Raw genomic sequence first — 22430 nt, 5'->3', positions numbered from 1 at the left:
GTCATTGGCGCAGGTCTCTAGCCTTTAGTCATCCGCATATGGTCCGGCCGGGCTTCACTTTTTATTAGCCTGGTAGTTGCGATCATGATACCTCATCCAGCTCGATAAAACTGCCTGTTTACCCTTCGCGAATCTCAGACACACATCTCTTGTAGTATCCAGGGACTGACTCGCCCATCTCCTCTCTGCGTATCTACTAACAACGCCTCCGCACGACTTATTCGCGATGCATCTGAGAGATTGCTACGTGGTGTCTACCCCCCATGCCTACTAGATTGATAATTCAGCTTGACACGACTAAAAAGGTCGATGATGGGTCTAGACCCCAGATGGGCATGTCCGGAGAAAAAGAAAAGACACGAAGGAGAAGGATCGCCCCCGACGATCATCACCTAACCGTCCTATGGCATCATCGGGTTCAATTCACCTACGAACCAGGCCTCTGGAGTCTGGGCAAATGCAGCCGCCATCTTGTAGCCGATGCCAATCAGATGCAGTATTATGAATACCCATAGCATTCTTCTGCTATTTCCGGATCGCCATGTGACCGCTCTATCTCTGAAAAGTCTGGGCAATCTCGATCAACGAGAAGTCAGTGTGCACTCATCGCTCAGACGTGTGTTCCAACTCCTCGGAGGCATTCGTGGTTGAGCGATCTTCTCCCTGCGCGGCCGTTGAACCGTGTCAGCTTCACTGGCTTTTGTCTGGTCTGGCTGATGTTGAGAAGCAGCGCATTGATTCCGTGGAAGAGTTGTTATGGATATGGATACAGCCGGTTCCCCGCTGCAACATGGGAAAATCTCCGCGCGGTCGAGTGACGTCTTGGTCAAGTGGCGATTACTGCGTATGGGCTTCTCGGCTACAAAATGCACTAAAACTCCACTCTTCTGGGCCAATCTTTTCCCAGCGGTGGTCAGTGGCGGCCCCGGAGCCGAAGGGGAGTTCCAATTGGGACTTCATGGCACGCATGGCTGAGTGACGACATCACAAAAGGCCGCACTAGGTAGAATCCAAGGGGGAAAGGTCTCGCGGCATGCTCTACGAGCGGCAGCAAGGGCCGGCCCGGTGTCTTTCGATAGCTTTAACGTTTCGAGATCTTGTCTGGAAGGAGTGAGTTATGAATCGGCAGGGTCCGATGATCGCTTAGCGGACGAGAATTCGGCGTAGGTAGTCAAGGTACGATATATACCCTCTGCGGTGCCAGGCTGTCGTGGCTGTGACAGGCCTCATTTAGAGTCGGCAGATGCGAGAGGGATGACAAGCACTATAGGGCCGCGATTCTCTGCACATGCTGGGGTTCTGTTTGTTTCAGTATTGCTTGGGCTGCGATCGCGGGGCCAGTTACCCTGCCCGCGAAGATGACATGGTGCGGCATAGGAAACTCTGCTGCGATATTTACGGGCGCCTGGATGTGGTATGATGATGCTAATAATTGTCATGTTCAACAGTAGGCGGCAGGATCCATACTTGCACTGCTTAAGAGTGTGGTCTTGTCAAGGAGGAGCTGGCTGGCTCAACGCAGGCCGTCTCTAGATGCCGTAGTTCAGGTAGAGCCCTGCCCGTCGTTGTGACATGCTACATGGATGGTCTGCACTTTCCTCATGACAGTTCAGCCTACAGGATCGTAAGGAAAAGGGATTATGTCTACACCACGAAGTGGTTTGATTAGCAGGCCCCTGTCTCGGTCAAACTATCCCATCAACTGCTATATGGCGTCAGTACATCTCTCTCCAGAGTTTTCTATTCTGCCTTATGTCGAGGTTTATGATAGGTGGATATGAGGAAATAAGACGAGATGAATATGCAACTCGTCATTACTTCTCGTAAAGTCCATGTGATTTTGTTGATGCTATGTGATAGTTGATGAGATAGGTCTTTGCTAATGTGAAGGCCTGCGGCTCGCCACTGATTTGACTACCGAAGGATGAGAAATTTGTCATCCACGTAAGGTATCCCTTGCCCATCTGGTGCTGCTAGAAAATTATTCACATTGTCAAATGAGCTTGCCTTGATGCTGTGTACATAGCCGCTATCGCGCTCAGCTTGTGCAGCAGGGAGACGCAGCTCGGTCGTGAACACAAATCATGACGACCGCTGATCCCGTATACAGTGGATTGAGGTTACAGTCGTTTCTCCTTTCTCAGTCTTGGACCTCGCGAGGCACCTGAAGCGTACTCTAAAACGTACTCTAAAAACACACAATTATCGGGGTCAAGGCTATAGATGAGTTCCATATGGGTATATCAAGACTTCACTAGAGTAGACATCAAGATATCCAGTGATGCCAGTGTATCGAGGACGCTGGAACCGAGTTCGTAATGCTCGAGCATAAAGGTATCTAAGAAGCAGCTCATGGCCGCTACTCATCTTTGACTTGGCTTGGGTGGTCTATGATTCGATGGTCTGACGGTACTATGTAGGTATTCCGGCTAGTCCATTATCTATTCATACCCCCATAGTTATAGAAAACAAGAGAATTTGGGTATAAAGTTGTTGAGGGAGTGGCGTGGGGGGCTTGAGGAAACGAAAACATAGATAAGTGCTATGCACCCCCCCCCCCCCCCCCCACTTAACCACTTAACCACTACGACGACTGTTGACTCAAAGGCACCTCGGGACGCAACCAGTCAAACGTATCAAGCAAATCAAAGTTGAAATCAAGCTGCGTGGAGAAATCCCAGTCCATGGGGATATCCAACACCCCGGGCAACCCGCCGTCGACTGCAGACGAGGCCGACGCCGCGGGGCTGTTGAGAGCCTGGTCGAGGACGCGCTGGATGATGATTTTGCAGTCTGCGCAGAGGTCGCCGTTGGGCGCCGTGGGGCTGACCCAATCTAGGAAGCCGACGAGGAGGCTCAACTTCTGGATGATGCTCGAGCGGGAGACCTGGGGGTTCTGTGGGTGGTGGCCGCCGTGGAGGGTGGGTTTTAGGAGCTCGAGGCAGAGGATGCCGCCTCCTGGGGCGGCGTAAGCCATTACCTAGTGACTGTAAGTCTTCTTCGTGTTCTGAAGATAGTCCTTGCGCAAGAGATACTGAATGAAGGAGGAAACTTCGGGGTTTGAGTACGTACGAGCCATTCAAAGTCTCCATTCATGCAAGACAGGCGGTCCATGTTTGTCCAAAACATGAGGGTTTTGGAAACCATCTCGAAGCTGACAGACAGCAAGGCGCCATCGTCGTGTCCCCTTTTCGCGAGCAGCCGCTGGATAAAGAACATGTTTTGAAGGTGTTCCAGCTTCATGATTAGTCGAGTGTATAGCAACGATATGTCAAGTTTCCTATTCTGTATGTCTTCTTCTTTCAAAATCATAACATCAGGGAACCCGGCAACTGTCCGAAGTTGCCTTTCTTTGATTTCTCTAGACAATGGAAATTTAGTAACGCCTTTCATGTCTTCAATGGGAGTTCGGAATAGCAACTGCTTGCTATTCTAGTCACTTACAGCAATGCCTCCACCAGCGTCACGGAACCCTGACCAAGCGCGATCTCGAATATCTCGTCCCGGATTTGTGCCAGCATCACCCGGGCCCGGATAATAGTGGCCGAGTAGAGCCCGCCCTCGGTGTTCCACCCGTTCTCGTCGAGTGCGGCCACGTGGCGCGCCAGCGTGGCCTCATCGGAGAGGAGGTGGTCGTCCTTTAGATCCAGCGGGGGCGGCGTGCGTGCGTACCGGCGGCTGATGAGGGGCGGTCGGCCGGCGAACGAGGCGAGGACTTTGTCTACGTAGAAGATGTAGCAGAAGATCTTGCGCTTGATCTCGGAGCAGACGGTCGGCTTGTAGCCTACCCCCGGCGCCGCTGCGACTTCGTCGTGGAAGCCGAGGAAGGTGGATAGGGCTACTGTCTCTGCGTGGAGTTGCCAGCAAGCGAAGCCTAAGACGAATCGTCAGTTGGCATTTACACTGAGATTAATAAAACTGCTTCGTTCCATGAACATAGACGATAGCAGCCTAAAAAAAAAAAAAAAAAAGATGCGACTTACTAGCATCGCCCGAGAAGAGCGACTCGATAATTGTCCGCTTCGAACACATGAAAAGGAGCAGTGTATTCCCCCCACTCCCAGCAGCCTTGGTCAACTCTATACAAGCGCCAAGGCAATACCGATACTGCATAACCACCTTCGTCCCTTCATCGACAGACTGAAATCGGGAGCCGACGTCAGGCCGGTACGGTCCGAGATATCGAGCCGCCAGCTCCCAGTACGCAAACATCACGCCCAACGACTCCCACCGTAAATTGGTGCCGATGAACTGCGCCATCCACTTGGCCGGGTCCGATTCTTCGTCAGACACGCACTTTGCAGTGTTACCACAGATGGTGCGAGCGAGGGCGGTAATCTGGGCGTCATCCGGCCGTCGCTCATGTTCGTTGGCAGAAAAGTACTGCGGAAACGTGTCGTACAGCGATATCATCATGTGTTTTGCCGCCAGGCGGATCCACCCATCGCTCGGGTTCAAGTGGCTGTCGAACAGCTTGAGCCCCGTCTCGCGGTCCGGGACGTGGCGGAGGATAGTCAGGCATGTCTCGAGCGCCTGGGCCGTCAGGGGCGGAGAGCACTCGAGCCCGCAGTACGCGGTGGTCCCGATCTCGCCGATGGGCGCCGCGGTGGACGGCTGGAGCTGCTTTAGACTTGATCTGGTCTCTTCGTAGATGCCGCAGAAGGAGGTGAAGCCGAGGTAGCCGATGCCGAGGACTGCGGGCGTGACTGCGGGCGTGGCTGCCGTGCTGGCCGAGTCCGGGCTGGTGGGGAGACTTGCGGGGAGTGAGGGGCGGTGCCGGGTGGTGGATGTTGCGGGCGATGTTGTGGATGTAGCCGTTGATGCCGTCTGTGATACCACAGCGGGCCCGGGTCCTAGTTGCGAGAATGATGTTGGGGTAGGCTGAAGGGTTGAAGCTAGGGGAACAGACGGCGCCCTCGAAGCACGCCGTTGCTCCCGCGGCCGAGTCTGTCTTGGGGTTTCTCTTGATGCTGCCGGACTGTCGCTGAGAATGTACTCGCACACATCCCCGGAGCGCTTCGACTTTCTGCATCTGTTGCATACTGGTTGTGCATGATCGCAGGCGACTTTGCGTTTTCGGCACGGCTCACACGCCTGCGGTCGCCCGTTCTTTCGAAATAAGAGCCGGGGCGGTGTTTGTGTTGAATCCATACTTGGGAACACAACTCTTCTCTCTACTCAGTCAATCAAAGAAAAGTCCACTATGTTCCCCGTATTACAAGGTTGAAAATTCGAGCCGTTGTTTCGTAAGAGAAACCTCGGGAAGTGAATTGGAAAATCCCATCAACACGTCGTCGGCTCGACCGTTGACCGCGTGAAGTTGGTGATTGAAGGTCTCGGCTTCGGCTTCGGGGACACGGGCGGTTGGGGTCGGCTTCGGAAGTGGATCCTGGCCGTCCGCTGGTCCCCATTCTTTTCAGCCGTCATCCTATTATTACTAAATTCTCATCGTTTGACTCCTCCACCTCTCTAACCCGACTCGACTGACCGAACAAAACTCCAAGTTGAAATTAGTCAGACTGGTCGTGCAGGTCTAGCCCAAATCGACTGGCCGTACAAGCCTTCTCGCCAAGAGCACTCACCAACCAGCCGATGCGACTTTCAGCCCGAGGATTGGGAACGAGGCGTGATTGGTTTTAGGAATCCTCCTCCTAGGTCGGAGAGCCGGCGGGCACCTCCACTTCGGCAACGATCCCCCCGTCTTACCCCCAGTCGGAAACAGACACTAGCATTGACAAGACTTGTACCAAAGTGAACTTTTTCAGACCTACGACTCACAACCGCGCCCTTTGACATGATGCCATGTACATTGGACGTGCATTCGTGCCATTTCGTGAGTCAACTGGGGACTAAGCCTGCCGAAGCCGCGTTTGCATTGGAAATCAACATCAGGCTCGTGATATATAAAAGACCCGCCCATGACCTCCTTACCGGAACCTTAGATCTAGGCCGTATATAATCAAGCACGACATTCAGTACATTACAAATCCATTGACAATACTTCAAAGAGCCATTAAGTCAACAAGCCAATAACTACCTCTCCATTCTACTCCTCCTCCTCCACATGAGTTCCATCGAATCCCAACAATATCTCAAGACCATCCTCAAGGACAAGACAGACAGTAGCAAGAAAAGTAACAGCAAGACAAACACCAATACAATGTCGGGCTCCTTCTACGAATCAGCCTTCATCATCCCTCACATGCAGGCTTCTGCCATGCCTCGTAGGCCCCGCCAGCCTGCTCCGGCACCGCGAGCAACTGTCGGCGCCATGTCTTCAGAGTCAACCCTCGTTGACAAGGAGGGCGTTCCTGTGATATCCAAGGAGAAGAACGAAGCCAATGGCGACATCTCTGGTAAGCTATCTCAATCCCTACAGTCCATTCTCCATCGAACCCATATCCCATCATCCTCGGCCTTATATGGTTGACCGGCAACTCGGAACCGCCTGGCTTCCGAAAATAACAAAGACGGAGATTGCTAACGTTTTTTCCACAGGTTCGTCGTCATCGAGCAAGAATCTACTCAAGCGTCTTTTAAAGAAGGCTTGATTGTTCCTGCAGATACGAAAGACCCATCTGGGCATACAATTTACGCTCTACTGCATCACATGGGACCTTCAGAGTCCCGGGCTGGCGTCAGCCTTTTGCTGATCCTTCTGCTTTATTACGACGACTACTGCGAATCATCTTAGCGCTTATACCCGCAACGGGCGTATGGCTACAGACCTTACATCGGTCTATATGATCTGGCCATGCTTCATTGCCATGAGAATGCCAACCGCACTTGCTCGGTTATCAGGGCCATTGGCCCCATTTCACGACAACAAACCGTCCCTGCCCCGCGACATAATAATCGTTCATACACATACACTCTTTGAATTATACTTCCAGATCCATCTCTGCGCAATTCGAGATTATATGTGCCCTTGATCGCGGGTCGGCTCGGAATTGTTCCAGTCTCTGTCATATAATTTTTCGGAGACGCAGATGACATAGTTGGGCTGAGCGGAACTGAACACGACGGCTCTTGAAGGAGAATACAACCCTGGGGGTTGAAAGTCAGCTTGCAACAAACGGAAGGTTCGAGTCTGAAAGACCACAAGGGTTGGAAACCGTGGTTTGGCTTGAGCCTCTAAAGCCCTAGTTTTCGCATAACGACCCGCAAACTCTGTGTTTGCACCTTGTCTTCCATGGCAGTTTAGACTCTTTCAAATTCAGAAATCAGATAGCGGAAAATTCTATTCAACATATTAATCTAAACCCCATGAGGGTCCCTAAGTGTGAAAAGTTCCAAGTCGCAACATTCATTCCTGCGTACCATTCACTCCTTTGATCACATCGCAGGTCATTATCTTCAACAACCACCGCAACAGTCTGACCAGTCGCCCGAGACATACATACACGCACACCATGATCTTCCATACCATGATGCTCCCTATCTTTGGCATGGCGTCGCTTGTCGGCGTCGCACTTGCCCAAGCATCTGAGCGTTCTTCCCTGAATATCGCAAGGGACCCGCTCAACTGGTGCGGCCAGGGTGATAAAGCTCATGGAATTGGAAGAGAAGACGACTTGGCCGCTCTTGAGGCATTCTCCAAGCGCTCCTTGAACACAGAGCAGGACTCTATTCACGTACCTGTTAAGGTCTTCCTGGTCGGAACGGAAGAACAGCGAAAGTCGGTCAAAAACGTAAGTATCCCACCACTGGCTCATTAGCAAGACCATGTCTTTCAGTCTATATGCGCACCTACGTACTGACTTGGTATTCTCAATCAGAGACACGAAATCCAGCGGATCGGGACCACCCTCGAGGAAGGCTACGCCAAGCACGGCATCATCTTCGGCCCCATCGAGACGTACGAGGTCGCCAACGACGCATACGCCGACATGAACCACATGGAGGACCGATATACCCAAACTCGGATTATGCAGCAATCGCTTCGCATCGGCGGACCCGAGACTTTGAATCTGTACATTGTGCCGAAGTTGAATATCGGCCTCCTCGGGTACGCCTCTTTTCCTGATTTATTGACAGGCGCCATCGTTGTCCCGGGAGCCCAAGGAACATCGCTTGGTGGGGACGGCGTCGTCATTGGCTATAGCGCTATGGACGGTCCTCTGTTCAACAAGGCGGTAGTTCACGAGATAGGACACTGGTTGGGGCTCTTCCACCCGTTTCAGGGCGGCTGCGCCGTCCCCGACGGTGACTATGTCCCGGACACGCCGCAGTCCCGACACGAAAACTTCGCATGCAAGCGTAAGGACACGTGCCCTGGCTTTCCGGGCGAAGATCTGGTCTGGAATTACATGGCGTACTCGATGTGGTGGGTTGAACCTCTTTTTGTGCGAGCTGCGTATGTGATAGACGGCTATACTGACGAATTTCCAGTGACAAGGACCTCTCCTTCACAGCTGGTCAAGTGTAAGTGGAATCAAATCTTGTCTCTACGTCCCTATCTTTGACTAACACTTTTCCCGCAGCCTTTTCATGCGTCAATCTTGGCATAGTTACCGCGAACCCAAGACCAGAGACCTTCCTGCAGACGCGAATGTCCCTATTCGGACAACATCTAGTAAGGACATGATTGTCCGTCCGAGATTCTCACAGTAAACAGTCCCTCCGAGCCTCATAATTCTGTGACGGTGGGAACCGCGGCTGGAATTTGGGGTATCGATTTCGATGAATTGATATGACTTTCCAAGTCAAGCAGTACGCGTAATGAGCTGGGATTCGTGACTCGTTGTAGTGTTGATGGCCTTGAAGTTTTTCTCAGGAACGAACCTGGCTGGGAAGTACACGAATCCAAGCGCTTTTTAGAATCTAAGGTAAGAACCAGATATACTCTGATATGAGGCTAGTCATATTTAAGTTCGTTACCTCGCGATGCTTCTGTTCGCTCTCGACTTAGTTTCAATCATCAGTTGGCATTCCAGTTCGATACCTTAACGTGAGCCTTAGTTGGCTGCGCCATACGGCCCCACTCCGGCGCCGGCCCGGTTCCTTTAGGCCGGAGCGACATCGGAGGTAACTTCAAGTCGACAAACTCACTGTCGCTTCAGTAGCATGGGGGAGGGTTTTTCTGTCTCTTATCGGTGCTGCATGTTGACAAGTCATGCGGTGTTAAGGTCACCTCATTGCCTTTGGGTACAAATGAACTATTGGCGACATGCACTCAAACAGCGCGAACGTCTCGATCCCCTTGGTCCGGACTGAGCCTATCTCTGACCAGCGTAGCTTTTCATTTAAATCCGTAGTAAAAATTCCATTATTAATTTCCCTGCACCTCAGTCAAGTGTCAAAGTTTACTTATCAAGCAATCATACCAATGTCTCCAAGGGATGCACTTTAAGAGATTGAAATGCCTTTTTGCAACGAGATGGTTCTTACAGTATTATACGTATGGCTTCGGGGTCACAGTATTGAAGTCTTAACTGACCTTAGAAAGTCGACACCAGTCGGTAATTACATGTAGCTTTCTTATGCCAGTGTTTCTCCACACCTGTCTTGCATATGCCTCAAACCTTTCTGGCCGAGGTTACACTGTGGCCGTTGTTGAACTTGAGCGAGGTCAGGTCATTGTTCGACTTGAAAGAACAAGATGCAAGCAAGCCACACTGGCATGCATACCTTTTGGGTGGTTGTGAAGGTTGTGGCCGTTGTGAAGATTTCCCGCAGTCGGCTTGGTGGTGGGATCACCAATCGCAAGGGCGTGGTTCTAGCCAGACCTGGGGACTTGCTAACCCCGCCAGGGGATGTCCCACTCAGCCCCGCGAATCTGCCATGAGTCCCCCCACGTCAAGTCGAGCCTTTTCAGCTTCACTTGCATTCGTTACCTCAGATAGCGACTTATTTCACTTCTCATAAGGACTCGAAAGTCAAGTCCTCGGTCATATTTAAAGAGTCTGAGTGTTGGTGTCCTAGCTGAAACGCAGGTCACCGAGCGACTACTACAACCTCATCTCATCCACCTGGAAGCAACCTCGACTCTCTATTTTTTGACTCATCCTTCACCCGCGCTTCCTCACTTTCATCGCGCAGCCCAATATGGCTGATCTCATTGTAACCCAACACGGCTCGGAAAAGGACGTCAGGTTCGCCTCCGCAACGCCCGCCCAGCGTGAGGCCGCATGGCGCCTCAACGGCGTCTCATGGGCCCCGCCAATGTCCCTTGAGAACTACATGGCCCGCGAGGTCGCGCTCTCCAAGACGGCGCTTTCATCTCAGTGCAACTACTACGTCCTTTTCAACCCGGCCGACCCAGAGCACATCATCTCATCCTGCGAAGCAACCGCAAAGACTCTCCTCATCCGCGATGCCTCTTCCTCAACGCTCCGCGAGGACAAGGCCTACGCCATCGCCTCCGTTTACACCAACCCGACCTACCGTAGCCACGGCATGGCAACGCTACTACTGAACCGCCTAAAGGAAGCCATGGACGTCGACTCCAAGGCAAGCGCGCTCTACAGCGACATCGGTCTCACCTACTACGCCCGCCTCGGCTGGTCCGTCTATCCGTCCCTGCAAGTCTCCCTCATCCCCGATGATCCCTCCGTCCTGCGCAAGCCCGACGGTGTACGATACCTTGAGGAAAACGAGGTCCCCGCCTACTGCGAAAAGGACGTCGAACTCTTAAAGAAGAAGCTCGCCAATCTGCCCGAGGACGGAAAGACGCACGTCGCCTTTGCGCCCTCGGCCGACCAGATGCTCTGGCACTTTACGCGGGACAGCTTCATGGCCAAGCAGCTTTCCGGACGCAAAGTGACGCACCGTGGGGCGGCTACCGTCGACGGCAAGGCGTGGGTGTACTGGGACCACGACTTCCGCGAGAAGAAGCTCAAAGTCCTCCGCGTGGCTGGCGACCCTGAGGCGGATGTCACTGCGCTGCTGCAGGCCGCGGTGATTGAGGCCGCCGAATGGGGGCTCGTAAAGGTGCTGGTCTGGAACCCTGATGAGGGCGTCTCGGCTTCGGCGAAGAGGGTGAGTGACAGGACCGAGGGTGCCGTGCGGGTTGTCTTTGACGAGAGACTTGATGGCAGCATTCCCAGTCTGCGGTGGAAGGGTGAAGGTGAGGTCGTGTGGGAGGATAATGAGTATTATGCTTGGTGCTAGATGGCTACGGAAAAGCGTATCAATGATGATCTCATTAAGTTACAGATTCCCTCTAAATACTCATAAATCAACGCAGAAGCCCTTTTATTCCTCCGTCTCTTGCAATGCCAGCGCTTGAATCAGACCCGCAAACCCTAGTTCAATGGCATTCGTCATCCCGTCAGCGACCAAGTCCTGATTCTCAGAGAACGAATCTCTCCATCGCCCGCCCTCACCAAAATATGCGTCAACAAGAGGGAAAGAAAGGCCTTTTAGGCTTTCCTCATCATTGGAACCTTCGTTATGATAGTCTTCGAGTATCGCAACTACAAGCTCCTCTACTTCTCCACAAAATATCTTCGCCGTTCCCGGCTTGATGGCTTCCTGAACGTCAACCCATATTGCCTCCCGTTGGGTAAACGTTAGTTGCGAGCCGAGCTCCTTATCTTGCTCAAACGCCAGTAATATCAAATTACACTCCAACCGCTTTTCCCTGTCGGGTGGAAGATGAATGTCGACAATGTCAATGTACCGCTGGATCTGCTCCCGAATGTTATTTATCGACCAGGAGGCTGCTGTCCACTTTCCTACCACAGCGACCCATCTCTTGGAACCCCCGTCTGGCAAAGCCGATTGGCCTCTCACTGGCGCTTCGTGGGCAGCCTTGTTTTCTGCGACGTGTATCACCTCTATAACTTGTGTGAGGGCAATGCCAATGACGGCGTATCGCACCTCCCGCCAGACCGTCTCCCACAAAAGACTTCGGATCGTGTCCGAGATCTTCCTTTGGGAGTTCGTTTCTAGAAGTAGCACATGGTGCATCGTGTCCGTCGTCGTAAGTCGCGGATGAATATCGTACTTGTCATCAAGGTCCACGACATCATCTGTCCTTGCAAGGTTGTCGTTGAACGGATGAATGAGTGTCACGTTGACAGGCGGTCCCTCGGTCCCTTCCAGCTCTTCGCCATACGTACAAACTTTCCGACGATGGCAAACTCCTGTTCGCCGACGGATCCGATGGTGATATAATTCATGCAACCCCAGAGAACTGTAGTAAGGTAGAGGAAGAACTTCCAGAGAGCCGCCACTTTGTTCTTGGCCTCTTTGAACTGCTCCAAATCAATCCCAGCGTCTATCATGACCTCCGGCTTTTGGACTAGTATCTGATCCACGAGTGATGCTATCGCCGATTGTGCTGTCATCCCGCGTGTCCAGATTAAATACGCTGACAGGACGTGCTGCTTCTTCTAGACCAGGGAATGCTGCGGATCCGGGGCGTCGCACTCTGCCTGTATCACTTTTGTCTCGTGAGAGTATCTTGAGGGAACGTATTTCTGCTCCATTTTGAACCACTCGATCCACGCTTTTGACGTGGTGACCTCGTACGTGGCTTGCAACTCTTGGTGGAATCCGGCCTGGACTTCGAAGTTCTTGAACAAATTCTTCCGTATCGCTTTGAACAAGTCTGCTGTGGGGTTCTCAGAGACGGCTGCGACACGTCAGCGGGTTTCCTTCCATCTTTCTCAGATGCCACCCTGCGTACACTTGAAAGCTTGGTGCACCGTGTGCCTCTGAAGCGGTAGTGTTATCTGATATCTGTCTATTGCGTGATGTACCATTGCCTGCCTGATATGGAAGCATAGCTCTACGTCCTCGCGGATGCGTCTTTCCGTTTTCTTCATCTTGGCCACAAGTTCTCCATATCGGACCTCAAAGGGCTGTAGAAAGTCCGTCATCGCACGCTCTATGATTTGGTTAGTTGTGGTATAGCGCATGAAAGCTGGTTTAAGATCATACATATGATATTCTTCTCTGCATTCTTCGCGTCTTTGATGACCTTCTCCAGAAATTCAACTATCGCTGCATATAGTTCGGCCGAGAACTCGAGCATTCGCGGAGTTTGATACAGCGCAGTGTACCCTCGTATTCTTTCCAGATCCCGCCCAATCTCTATCATCACGTCGATTACTTTGGAAAGTACATGAGAATCCTTCTTCGTCACCTGTCATTCAATAAGTAAGACTGCCATCAGAGTATGAGAGAGGTGACTACCTACTAAGAGTACAAACTTCAGACCACCCCAGATTGACGATAGACCTGAGAACTCCGCCTGCGACAGAATGTCAAATACTCCCTGGTAGCGATCCAACCACTCGATAAGCTTCTTAGTCTTTTCCTCCCCTAGATTCGCCTCTTTGGTTCGTTGTATATCCCAAGCAATCCGATGAAGTTCTGGTTTGGGCACTCTGTTTACCAACGGTGCCTTTCTGTGGTACTGTCGCAACTTCATCCTTATTGAGATGAGACTGGAGTGACTTGATAACGTTTTTGTATGCCACTTCAGCTTTTCCATAATATCTCTGAGCAAGTGATCACCGCGAGATCGCCGTGGCGGGTATAGGTGTGCTGCAAGAGCCCACATCTTCGGACGGACGGGTACCTTCCAGGATCTGACTTACTCGAATGTCGTCCGGTCAAACCCACCCTATTTATCCGTTGCGTCATCGGAGAAGCGTCGAAAGACCTCGTTATGCGGGTTCCAGCGGATGATTGGACTGGACGCACTCTTCGGGCTCCCATGTTCACGACTCCAAAATGGCGCCCGAAACACGACGCTGGTGTTCAAGGAAGGAAATCGGCGCATGGCGCTGGAAAATGTCGGCGAGTCTCGGATTCGAAATCGGTCTTATCAAGGTAGCTAAAGCTCTGAAAGATGTTCTTGCGACGTAGTACGAATATTTAAACGCACACTACTTGACTGTGAAGTATATAGCAGATGGGATCCCGTCGAGAGTCTTGACTCTTCTCATGATCACCAAGGAGAGACTTGACGCAACGGAACCTCGCTCTCCTTTGCACGAGATTCGAAAGCATAGTGCCACCATGACTGTTCAGGGGTATCTCGGAGACCCTGGCAGGATCCTCCAGCTGCAGCTGTCTGCCTCCGAATCACATTTGCAGGACCTGGTGTATCATAAGACGAGGGGGTGTGAGACAAAAAGGGGAGAGTGAGCGTATGCAAACTTGCTTTTTTATCCAACGCCACCAATCAGTACGAGCACAGCTTCAGCGGTTTCAAAGGTGGCGCCGACTTGTGTCACGAACAAGATACATGCCTTTTCATGAAAGCCTGAGAGTCTAAGACTGGTACTTTTCAACTGTCGAGGCCTCTGACCATGGACTATCAGCGGTCCGGATACAGTAGAAGTCTCAAGCTGAAGTCGTATTCCCAGCTGAGGACTTGTGGTGTTACGAACTACCACTATTGATACAAGACTTCCCGAAATAATGATCTTGGAGACGAGCTCCAACGCCTTTACTGAGACGCGTCTGTGACCCCATTTCTTTTCTCGATACAAGCACAGTATGAGGAAGGTGATGCAAAGCGCCACTATCATCACGGCACACAAGGATGCCGATACTGCCGAGCATGGAGTTGCTCAGCTTCCTGACACACAGCTTCGATATGGTTCATTGAATGCACAAAATTTACTGGCGCATATTTCAGCCGAATCAGACCTACTAGAGAAGTGGCTTCTGCCGTGCGATTGATCTCCTGATTCTTGAAGCATTTATGTGCTGGTAGAGAGGCCTGAAGGGTGGGAAATAAAGTAACCGGCATCCCGAAAGAAGACTTGCCGAGTGATAACTCAGAACTCTGAAAGACAAAGTCACGCCAATGGTGCTCTACGCAGAACCCATGTCCATGAGACAATGATTCAGTGTCAAGAAGCGCGCTCAGAGAACTGAATCAAACGGAGAAAAGTCATAGAATGAGTAGACGATCGAATATTGGCCCATAGTCCGAGGAAGAGCCCCGAGAATAGAGCTCATTTTAGCCTGCGCGCCAAGTGGGTCATGCGGACCGGAGCCACGCCGTGCTCGGTCCCGTTTCCAGACTGACGGGCCAGTGACAGGCCGAGAAATGGACCCTGAATACGGGGGGTATGCAGCCAAGCGGAGTCCCACGTGACTTTATCGCGGCGATAAGCCAGGGTTGCCATCAAGGTGGTCCGTCCCAGGGGTTCGAGTCCCAGTAGCGATTTTGGGATCCAGAGAAATTAAGGGAAAGAATTGTTCGGCTCGGCGTTTACTTCAAAGAAGAAGAGGCTACGTCGCACAAACATCGCGGTCCATGACCAAGTAACGACCTATACTTCGCCTTTGCCCTCCGGCAACCCCCGTCAGAACATGTCGATACGCCGTCCCAGCGCAAGGTCCCGGGCGGACCGCGACAACACTAGCCTCCTTGCCCCCGATACGTACGACGACGACGCCTCATCCCTCCACAGCACACGAAGCGACCAGGACAGCGATAGCGACGATGACCAGCTGCAATTGCGTGCCCGGAACAGCCGCGAGCTGCGCGCAGCCGACAGTCTAGTCTTCATGGAAGAAGAAGAGATCGAGACACTAGTCGAGGAGACGCGCAAGAAAAAGGAGCTCCAACGCCGAGGATCTGGACTCGCTGTCCCGAACCCCTTAAAGTTATTCGGCCGAGGCCCAGACGGCCAGCGGCCCGGATCCAGAGATGGCTCGTCCGAGGATCTCCTCAACGAAAAGGACAGACGCCAACAGCGCCGCACGAGGAGGAAACAGAAGAAGGAGCGGCTGCTGGAGAAGGCGACCTACGGCGAGGACGGCGAGCTGATGTATGAGATGGAAGAAGGGGCCATGAAGGAGGGGAGCTCGACCGGCGATAGCAGCGAAAGGGACGACAGCGACGAACTCGACAGACAGAGGCTCAAGATAGTGACCAATGCGAAGAGCGATAAGAAGAGGAGCTGGCGCCGTTGGATGGTCATACACAGCATGATTGCCGTCGGTTTCGCGATCCTCTTCCTAGTGGCGTGGAAGTTATCACTCAGCAGCAGGTCGGCGCACAAGGCCGACTTCGTCAGCAATGGCACGGCGCTCTTCGCGCCGACGACGATCATCATCAGTCTCGATGGCTTCCGCGCCGACTTTTTGCAGCGCGGGATCACGCCGAGGTTGAACGCTTTCGTGAAGGAGGGTGTTTCGCCAAAGTACATGCTCCCGGCCTTCCCGTCTGTAACATTCCCGAATCACTATACGCTGGCGACAGGTCTTCACCCCGAGAGTCACGGTATCGTCGGAAACACCTTCTGGGATCCCGATATGCAGGCTGAGTTCTACTATACCGATCCGGCGCGAAGTCTCGATGCGAAGTGGTGGAGCGGAGAGCCGTTCTGGGTAACGGCCGAGAGGCAGGGAATCCGCTCGGCGATCCACATGTGGCCGGGCAGCGAAGCCCACATCCTTGGTGTTGAGCCGACCTTTCTCGATAAGTTCAACGGGAAGGAAATTCTTGACAACAAGGTCAGCAGAATTCTGGAGTTCCTTGACAAGCCGGGCATGGAGGACAAGACTGCCAAGGTCGAAGACATGCGGCCCCAGCTCATCGCTGCCTATGTGCCCAACGTCGACGCGGACGGCCATAGATACGGGCCGAACAGCACGGAGATCCGGGTTTCTATCGAGTCGGCCGATGCTATGATGGATCAGCTCTTCCTGGCCCTCGAGCACCGCAACCTTACCAACATTGTCAACGTCATCGTTGTATCCGATCACGGCATGGCCACGACAGATACGGCACGCCTGCTGCAGCTCGAGGATCTCGTCGATACCTCCAAGATTGAGCACACCGATGGCTGGCCTCTGTACGGTCTCCGACCGAAGAACCCCGACGATCTTCAGGGGTTATATGATGGCCTGGTTGAGAAGTCCAAGACGAACCCCAACTTTGAGGTCTACCTCCGCGACGTCAACATGCCCGAGCGCTACCACTTCTCCAAGAACAAGCGCATTGCGCCGCTGTGGATCGTGCCTAAGGCCGGATGGGCCATTGTCACGAAGGAAGAGATGGATGTCGAGAAGGCGCTGAAGGATGGTACGGTGTACAACCCCCGCGGGTTGCATGGATATGATCATGAGCATCCTCTCATGCGCGCCATCTTCATTGCCCGCGGACCGGCTTTCCCCCATCCGCCAAACAGCCAGATCGACAATTTCCGTAAGTGTGCCCCTTTATCTCATACCTTGCCATGGGTCCAGACTAACGTCAATAGAAAACATCAATGTGTACAATATTCTGTGCGACTCCGTCGGTCTCATCCCAGAGCCCAACAACGGCACACTGCGCCTGCCGCTCACCACTATGGGTACTCACAAGTCTGAGGATACGCCTCCAGAGCCCGAGGACCCTGTGCCTCCGTACACGACAACCCAGATTCCCGCTCCTGCCAGCACACCACCAGCGGGACAGTCGGCAACCCCCGACAAGTCCATCCAGGTGGACCCCGTTCCCCAGCCGACGCCTTCCGCGCCGGCGTCGAACAATGACGAGAAAGGAGATGATGATGAAGAGAGCGAAGGAGCTGATGAAGACGCCATACACAAGGGCAAGGAAGCCATGATTGGAGTTTGGGATTGGCTCAAGGATAAGTTTGGAAAGGTTTGGGACAAGATCAAGGGATCAAAGGGGGATAAGGAATCGGAAGAGAAGGAGGGGTCGGAATGATTTCCTGTGTAGAATTAGGTACATGATTTGGCGTTCACGGGTGGGAGGCATATTGTGATTTTCATTTGATACTCCCGGCGATTTTCTGTATTCTCTGTAGACTGAACCCCCCAAGGTTGTTGTTTCTTCTCATTGATTGCTCGTTTTTCTCGCCAACCGACTCATCCCGCCTCGCATGCAGCTGCTCATTCGCTGTAGGCAAGTCTTAATTCCCTCGCCCTCGCTGCCAACCTTGATTGTCAGTTCAGGAACCTCAGGTATGCATCGAATCAGACTTACCAGAGCTAAGACGTCGTCTCCTCTGAAGATATCTTTAGCATAAACGATATTCCGCGTAGTCCACTACTTAGGACATCTCACTTGCGCTTTGCTTTATCGCGACGCGATCGTTGACGCAGTTGTCTGTCTTTTGATAGGCGAAGTCCATAAAATCGCGATGAATGGTACTAGAGTCAGACGGTGAAATGTTAAAGCCTATTTCAGTATCGAAATAGGCTTCTTTGACATTGATCAGATCCGGAAGAGGGTTGCTCATCTCTTCGCACATCAGCATTTCGCCCTCGAGGAATGCAGTGGCCCCGAAAAGCTTCTCTACCCTGTCAAACTCAGGCTCGCCGCTGACCCAGTCCTTGGTGACGCGTATTCCGATGCGGAGAAGCTGCCACGGAACAGCGATTTGAGGATGATCGCCGTCAAACATGTTGACCGGCCCATTGATTGTCATCGTGAGGGGTGTGATGATAGCCCACTCGTTGGTACCGCGCCCACCGGTTTTCTGGTCTAGATGAAGCCAAGCCATGGTGTTTTTCTTCACTTCTCTTAAGGGATAGACGTTTGGATGGAAGAGAAATGCGAGCGATGCTTTCTCCTTGGTCCAGTCCTCCTTCAGCTGGACGGCAACGATCTTCTCAGTTGCCATGATGGGAGTCGAGATTGTGCTTCGGCTTGTCGTAGCTGTGAATCGGTCAGCTTGTGTTAATAAGATATGGCGCTGGAGATTTTAATGCTTACTCTGAATCTTTCCCAGGGTTTAATTTGGCAGGAGGATATTGCGTGTTGAACAAGGTCGGGGGCAGAATCAGAGTGTAGGTGGTCAGCAGAGATATTCCTCCCTGCCGCTCAGAAAGATGGAAGAAGGAATCCAAAGTCCTATTGAAGCACCAGCGCCTGCTTAGAGGCTGCCTACGAAGACTGCGTGGGTGTCTTAGGTAGGTACGAACACAAGTGAAGAAGGAGGCATATGGAATTAGGAAGGTCACGTGGACCACACCACGAAGCGTTTATTAGAGACGAGCACATGTATATTCCCGAATGTGCTACCAAGTTAATCAGGTCTATCTCCATTCGTCATCTGCACCTTCCATCAGTGTGACTGTCTAAGACTCCTCCACGCTCCTGGTTGACCAAACTTCGGCGCAACTTCCTCCCCGGTCGTGCCCCTGATCGAGTCTCGGATTGCAAATTAAGCCAGGGTACACATTTGCCAATTACAGTTAGAACAGTCTCCATCCGTGTCCAAGAATCAACTTCACTTACCGAGAATGTCAATACTGACCTATGACCAAGCGCTGAACTATTTCTTGACAGTCACAGGACCGTCCATCTGCAAGCCATATTCGAAAGAGTCGCGAGGAGTAGCTTGCTCGGCGCCATATACGTAATATCCCCCTGGATGTTTAGCAGGGCTGATGCCAAGCTTCTTGATCAAGATAATGTCGGGCACGTCAATGGCAAAGTGGTTGTAGACGGCCATATCCCCAGCCTTGAAAGACTCGTTCTCGGACTGAGAGGTATTGGTGTTGGTCTTGGTGTTAGTCTTGGTGCTAGTCTTGAGCGCCATGTTGTCAAACTCCGGAACACCGGATCCAAAAGCCTTGACAATGCGAACGCCAATGCGGAGGGACCGGGCCGGGACGTCAACCCCGGCATCGACCCAGGGAAGCACGTAGGTAAGGCCGGTCTTGGTATGCTGAACGGGCTGTATGGTGATGAGGGGGTTAACCAATGGGCCTTCGGACTTCTGATTTAAGTTGACAAGGGCTGTGGTGCCTGACTTGAGGAGAAGGAAGGGCTTTGTGGTAGGATGGACGAGGAAGGCGAACATGGCCTCGGCTTCGGTCCAATCGTGCTTGAGCTGAACGGAGACTCGTGTAGCAATTTCCAGGATGGCTCTGGGGTTCTCCCCGATAGGAGTTGATTTATGAGGAGGCTGATCTGAGGTGGAAGGCATCTTCGACGTGTTGGTCTTGTTGAGGGTCGTCGTAGGAGAAGGTCTGTCGGCGGGCGACCACATCTTCAATGTGAAGACAGACGTGAGTGTGAGTGGAGAGCGTTTGTGAGCGATTGCGGTGTCAATGGGTGAGAGAGATGTGGGAGATGATAATTGTATCTGGCTTTGGGTAGTTCTGATTCAATACTTATGGGAGACCTTCTGCGGTTGCCTGCCAGGCAATTCGATTCTGAAGAGAGAGCCGGTCTCACTTACGCTGTCTTTACGGGTGAAAGGAAGTCTATTTATAAATAAGACAAAGGAATAAATCATTAGAGACCATAAAAAAAGAGTTCATCACCGCTGTGGCTACATCTCTTGGTGCCCATACTGGGATTCGAACTCGGGTACTCGCTAAGCCTTTTGTCGAGTAGACTGGTTGGCGTTAGATGTTGACCTTACATCACTCCACCATCCAGCCAGTTTGACCTGACCCCCGACCTAGAGGGCGCCTGCTGGCTGGTGACGAGAATGGAGTTGAGGGGGATATTAAAGGCATCTTCCTGTGTGTATTCCATTCAGGTGGTGGAAGTAGGGTGTCACGTGTGGAAAGTCCGGTGGTGCCTTGAGGATCGGTATGAGGTCTACAGTTCGGGCATCAAAGACTTCAAGTGAGGTTCGACTGACTTTAACATGAGCGTAGTAAAAGCTGCTGCCTGTAGTCACCTTTGACCACCACTCGCAGAAGAGCAGAGGAAAGCTGCATCATCTTACCAAACAGAGACACGGGTTTAGCCAGGCCTTTAGCATCTTGCAAACGCCTGTGATGCCAACTCGCGAGACGTACGCAATATGAAGCGGTTCAGTGATCATGTCTAGCAGAGAAGTGCAAATCCATTAGTCACAAGTTTTTTGGGAATCGCAGCTGTAATTCAAACTAGTTCTACGGTACAGGGAGGCCTGGTGTTCTGTTGATGTATCCTGCTGCAGAAGCTGCGAGAGCTATAACCCGCCTGGCCTGCGAAGGTTTCTTGTTCTCGACTTCGTTTTGCTTCCTAAACATCCCTTGGAAAGTGCAGTCATTGCCAACTCTATCGCTGTCAGCTTCCTACTCTGATCCATTAGCCCGAGAATACAGCTTACCGAGCCAAACGTACATAGATGCCATCGTCAATCTGGAATAGTTCAGAGACTATTTCAAAGCTTCGGACCAAAGGTTCGGTTCTTCGGGCCGGGTGGGATCCCATATCTCACAAAGCTGTAAGGAATGAGACAGTGTCTTCTTTGTCCATCGGCGGTCCGATCAGCACCGCGGACTCTGAGAATCGTGGGAGGGCACATGGAGAATTCCTCGTGCGTGGCTACGTCGCCTTTCAGAAAGATGCCTACCTCTCCATGAGGGTGCTGGGCGACGAGAGTATCGTATTCGGGTACTCCAGGCACGAAATCTCGAAAAACAAAGACTTCGGCGCTGAGATAAGAGACCGGAACCTGTGCCAGGCGAATATCATTCGGGTAGTAGTAGTCTTCCAAGGAATCCCAAAGAACACTCCCGCTTCTATTTGAATCCAAGAGAACCGGTGAAGACGGGTAGTAGAGCGCGATGGCAACCCATTCGCGATAGTCCCCGGGTGTCCGGGATGGTTCTTGTCTTGGAAGCCAGGCAACGAAACCTTTTTGCAGGATGATAGGTTTTGGGATGAAAGGTCCCCCAGAGCCGTCGGAACGGAAACTTCTGCAAATCCGATTTTCGGGAGTCCAGTCGCGCTTCAGAACCAGAACGATACCAGAGGGGAACCCCATTGCGCTGTGTGAGGTCAAGTATTGCTTGGTGCGTTCCTGAGATAAATGTTGCGAGGGCCTCGGTGCGAAGTGATCGTATGCAAACTGTTTCAACGTAACGCCGTTTGCGTCCGGAAAGATGCGGAATTGATGCAATAGACAGAGATGATGCTTAGTGCAGGCAGAATACCTGTCGTTGTTTCATGAAGATGGTTTACTGGGGAGGGAATGTGTAGCATTTCTTTCCAGGGGGTTCCAAGTTCAACACTGGAAGTGACGTTGAGGGAAGTGCTTCGGAAAGAATGTTTGGACAACTGCTGCCTGTTGTGTCCTAACAGGAGCAAGAGGCAGGAGGTGGACGCAGATGTTTCCTCGCCTATACTCGTACTTCATCCTCGTCGTTCCTCGCTAGTTATATATCAGGAGTCTGAGTAGGCAGGCACTCCTTTGCGTGAAAGGTCCCGTTCGGTTTGACGACTTTGCCGACCGTCAACACCACAACATCTACCAGAACACGTTCCACGATCACACCATGGTAGTCCAGAGTGCAATAGTCGTTCATTTCTGCGCAGACTGGACTAGCGAGCTCATAACAATGTATAAGAGCATTGAAGCATCGTACTTGCCCACGCGACCACTCCCGAAAGGCACCAAAACATTCTTCTTTCCACGAGATCAGCTACCGGGCATGGACGCCATCATTGCTCCTTACAGTATACCGGGCGGAGGTCGTGCCGAAACGAACTGGCCATTCAGTCCCGACGCCATGCTTCCTCGACACCACTTGACCGCCAAGATTGTTTTCAA

At 52.2% G+C, this 22430-nt stretch overlaps 9 protein-coding genes across 9 annotated transcripts; 4 read left to right on the top strand and 5 right to left on the bottom strand.

The window, feature by feature from the left end:
* Nucleotides 1-2508: 2508 nt before the first annotated feature.
* On the bottom strand, nt 2509-5351 carry BDP55DRAFT_641268 (uncharacterized protein). Its single transcript, XM_060573386.1, has 4 exons — nt 3984-5351; nt 3445-3874; nt 3073-3361; nt 2509-2980 (listed from the first exon to the last, which is right to left on the bottom strand). The coding sequence occupies exons 1-4, from the start codon at nt 5149-5151 to the stop codon at nt 2585-2587; spliced, it is 2283 nt and encodes a 760-aa protein (XP_060437091.1). The 5' UTR covers nt 5152-5351; the 3' UTR covers nt 2509-2584.
* Nucleotides 5352-5930: 579 nt separating this feature from the next.
* Nucleotides 5931-6595, top strand: BDP55DRAFT_17799 (uncharacterized protein). The gene has a single exon (XM_060565800.1). The coding sequence runs from the start codon at nt 6065-6067 to the stop codon at nt 6428-6430; it is 366 nt and encodes a 121-aa protein (XP_060437090.1). The 5' UTR covers nt 5931-6064; the 3' UTR covers nt 6431-6595.
* An 853-nt stretch (nt 6596-7448) lies between these two features.
* BDP55DRAFT_538604 (uncharacterized protein) lies at nt 7449-8613 on the top strand (the record flags this gene model as incomplete). The annotated part of the gene is made up of 4 exons (XM_060567965.1): nt 7449-7691; nt 7779-8326; nt 8392-8424; nt 8484-8613. The coding sequence occupies 4 exons, from the start codon at nt 7449-7451 to the stop codon at nt 8611-8613; spliced, it is 954 nt and encodes a 317-aa protein (XP_060437089.1).
* Nucleotides 8614-9759: 1146 nt separating this feature from the next.
* Nucleotides 9760-11207, top strand: BDP55DRAFT_641261 (uncharacterized protein). The gene has a single exon (XM_060573385.1). The coding sequence runs from the start codon at nt 10048-10050 to the stop codon at nt 11110-11112; it is 1065 nt and encodes a 354-aa protein (XP_060437088.1). The 5' UTR covers nt 9760-10047; the 3' UTR covers nt 11113-11207.
* On the bottom strand, nt 11155-13381 carry BDP55DRAFT_736473 (uncharacterized protein; the record flags this gene model as incomplete). Its single annotated transcript, XM_060580356.1, has 6 exons — nt 11155-12033; nt 12066-12254; nt 12345-12580; nt 12635-12833; nt 12929-13093; nt 13148-13381. 6 exons carry the CDS (start codon nt 13379-13381, stop codon nt 11197-11199), a joined length of 1860 nt encoding a protein of 619 aa, XP_060437087.1. The 3' UTR covers nt 11155-11196.
* A 1763-nt stretch (nt 13382-15144) lies between these two features.
* Nucleotides 15145-17814, top strand: BDP55DRAFT_598152 (type I phosphodiesterase/nucleotide pyrophosphatase). The gene is made up of 2 exons (XM_060571016.1): nt 15145-17125; nt 17181-17814. The coding sequence occupies exons 1-2, from the start codon at nt 15283-15285 to the stop codon at nt 17630-17632; spliced, it is 2295 nt and encodes a 764-aa protein (XP_060437086.1). The 5' UTR covers nt 15145-15282; the 3' UTR covers nt 17633-17814.
* Nucleotides 17815-17916: 102 nt separating this feature from the next.
* BDP55DRAFT_722556 (uncharacterized protein) lies at nt 17917-18551 on the bottom strand (the record flags this gene model as incomplete). Its single annotated transcript, XM_060578626.1, has 2 exons — nt 17917-17933; nt 17993-18551. The coding sequence occupies 2 exons, from the start codon at nt 18549-18551 to the stop codon at nt 17917-17919; spliced, it is 576 nt and encodes a 191-aa protein (XP_060437085.1).
* A 654-nt stretch (nt 18552-19205) lies between these two features.
* On the bottom strand, nt 19206-19925 carry BDP55DRAFT_625565 (uncharacterized protein; the record flags this gene model as incomplete). The annotated part of the gene is made up of 1 exon (XM_060571493.1): nt 19206-19925. One exon carries the CDS (start codon nt 19923-19925, stop codon nt 19206-19208), a length of 720 nt encoding a protein of 239 aa, XP_060437084.1.
* An 863-nt stretch (nt 19926-20788) lies between these two features.
* On the bottom strand, nt 20789-21644 carry BDP55DRAFT_736456 (uncharacterized protein; the record flags this gene model as incomplete). The annotated part of the gene is made up of 1 exon (XM_060580355.1): nt 20789-21644. The coding sequence occupies one exon, from the start codon at nt 21642-21644 to the stop codon at nt 21039-21041; it is 606 nt and encodes a 201-aa protein (XP_060437083.1). The 3' UTR covers nt 20789-21038.
* Between the last annotated feature and the right edge of the window lie 786 nt (nt 21645-22430).

This window comes from Colletotrichum godetiae (assembly GCF_030913485.1).
Source record: "Colletotrichum godetiae strain CBS 193.32 chromosome Unknown BDP55scaffold_1, whole genome shotgun sequence".
Lineage (NCBI taxonomy): Eukaryota > Fungi > Ascomycota > Sordariomycetes > Glomerellales > Glomerellaceae > Colletotrichum > Colletotrichum godetiae.
Note: the sequence above shows the minus strand (reverse complement) of the source record. Positions and strands in the feature narration are given on the sequence as shown.

Coding starts and splice junctions, on each gene's coding strand:
- BDP55DRAFT_641261 (XM_060573385.1), top strand. CDS start 10,048: ATGGCTGATCTCATTGTAACCCAACACGGCTCGGAAAAGGACGTCAGG.
- BDP55DRAFT_17799 (XM_060565800.1), top strand. CDS start 6,065: ATGAGTTCCATCGAATCCCAACAATATCTCAAGACCATCCTCAAGGAC.
- BDP55DRAFT_598152 (XM_060571016.1), top strand. CDS start 15,283: ATGTCGATACGCCGTCCCAGCGCAAGGTCCCGGGCGGACCGCGACAAC. Junction 17,126..17,180: donor CAGCCAGATCGACAATTTCC/GTAAGTGTGCCC, acceptor TAACGTCAATAG/AAAACATCAATGTGTACAAT.
- BDP55DRAFT_641268 (XM_060573386.1), bottom strand. CDS start 5,151: ATGGATTCAACACAAACACCGCCCCGGCTCTTATTTCGAAAGAACGGG. Junction 3,875..3,983: donor GCTCTTCTCGGGCGATGCTA/GTAAGTCGCATC, acceptor GATTCGTCTTAG/GCTTCGCTTGCTGGCAACTC. Junction 2,981..3,072: donor ATGGAGACTTTGAATGGCTC/GTACGTACTCAA, acceptor TACAGTCACTAG/GTAATGGCTTACGCCGCCCC.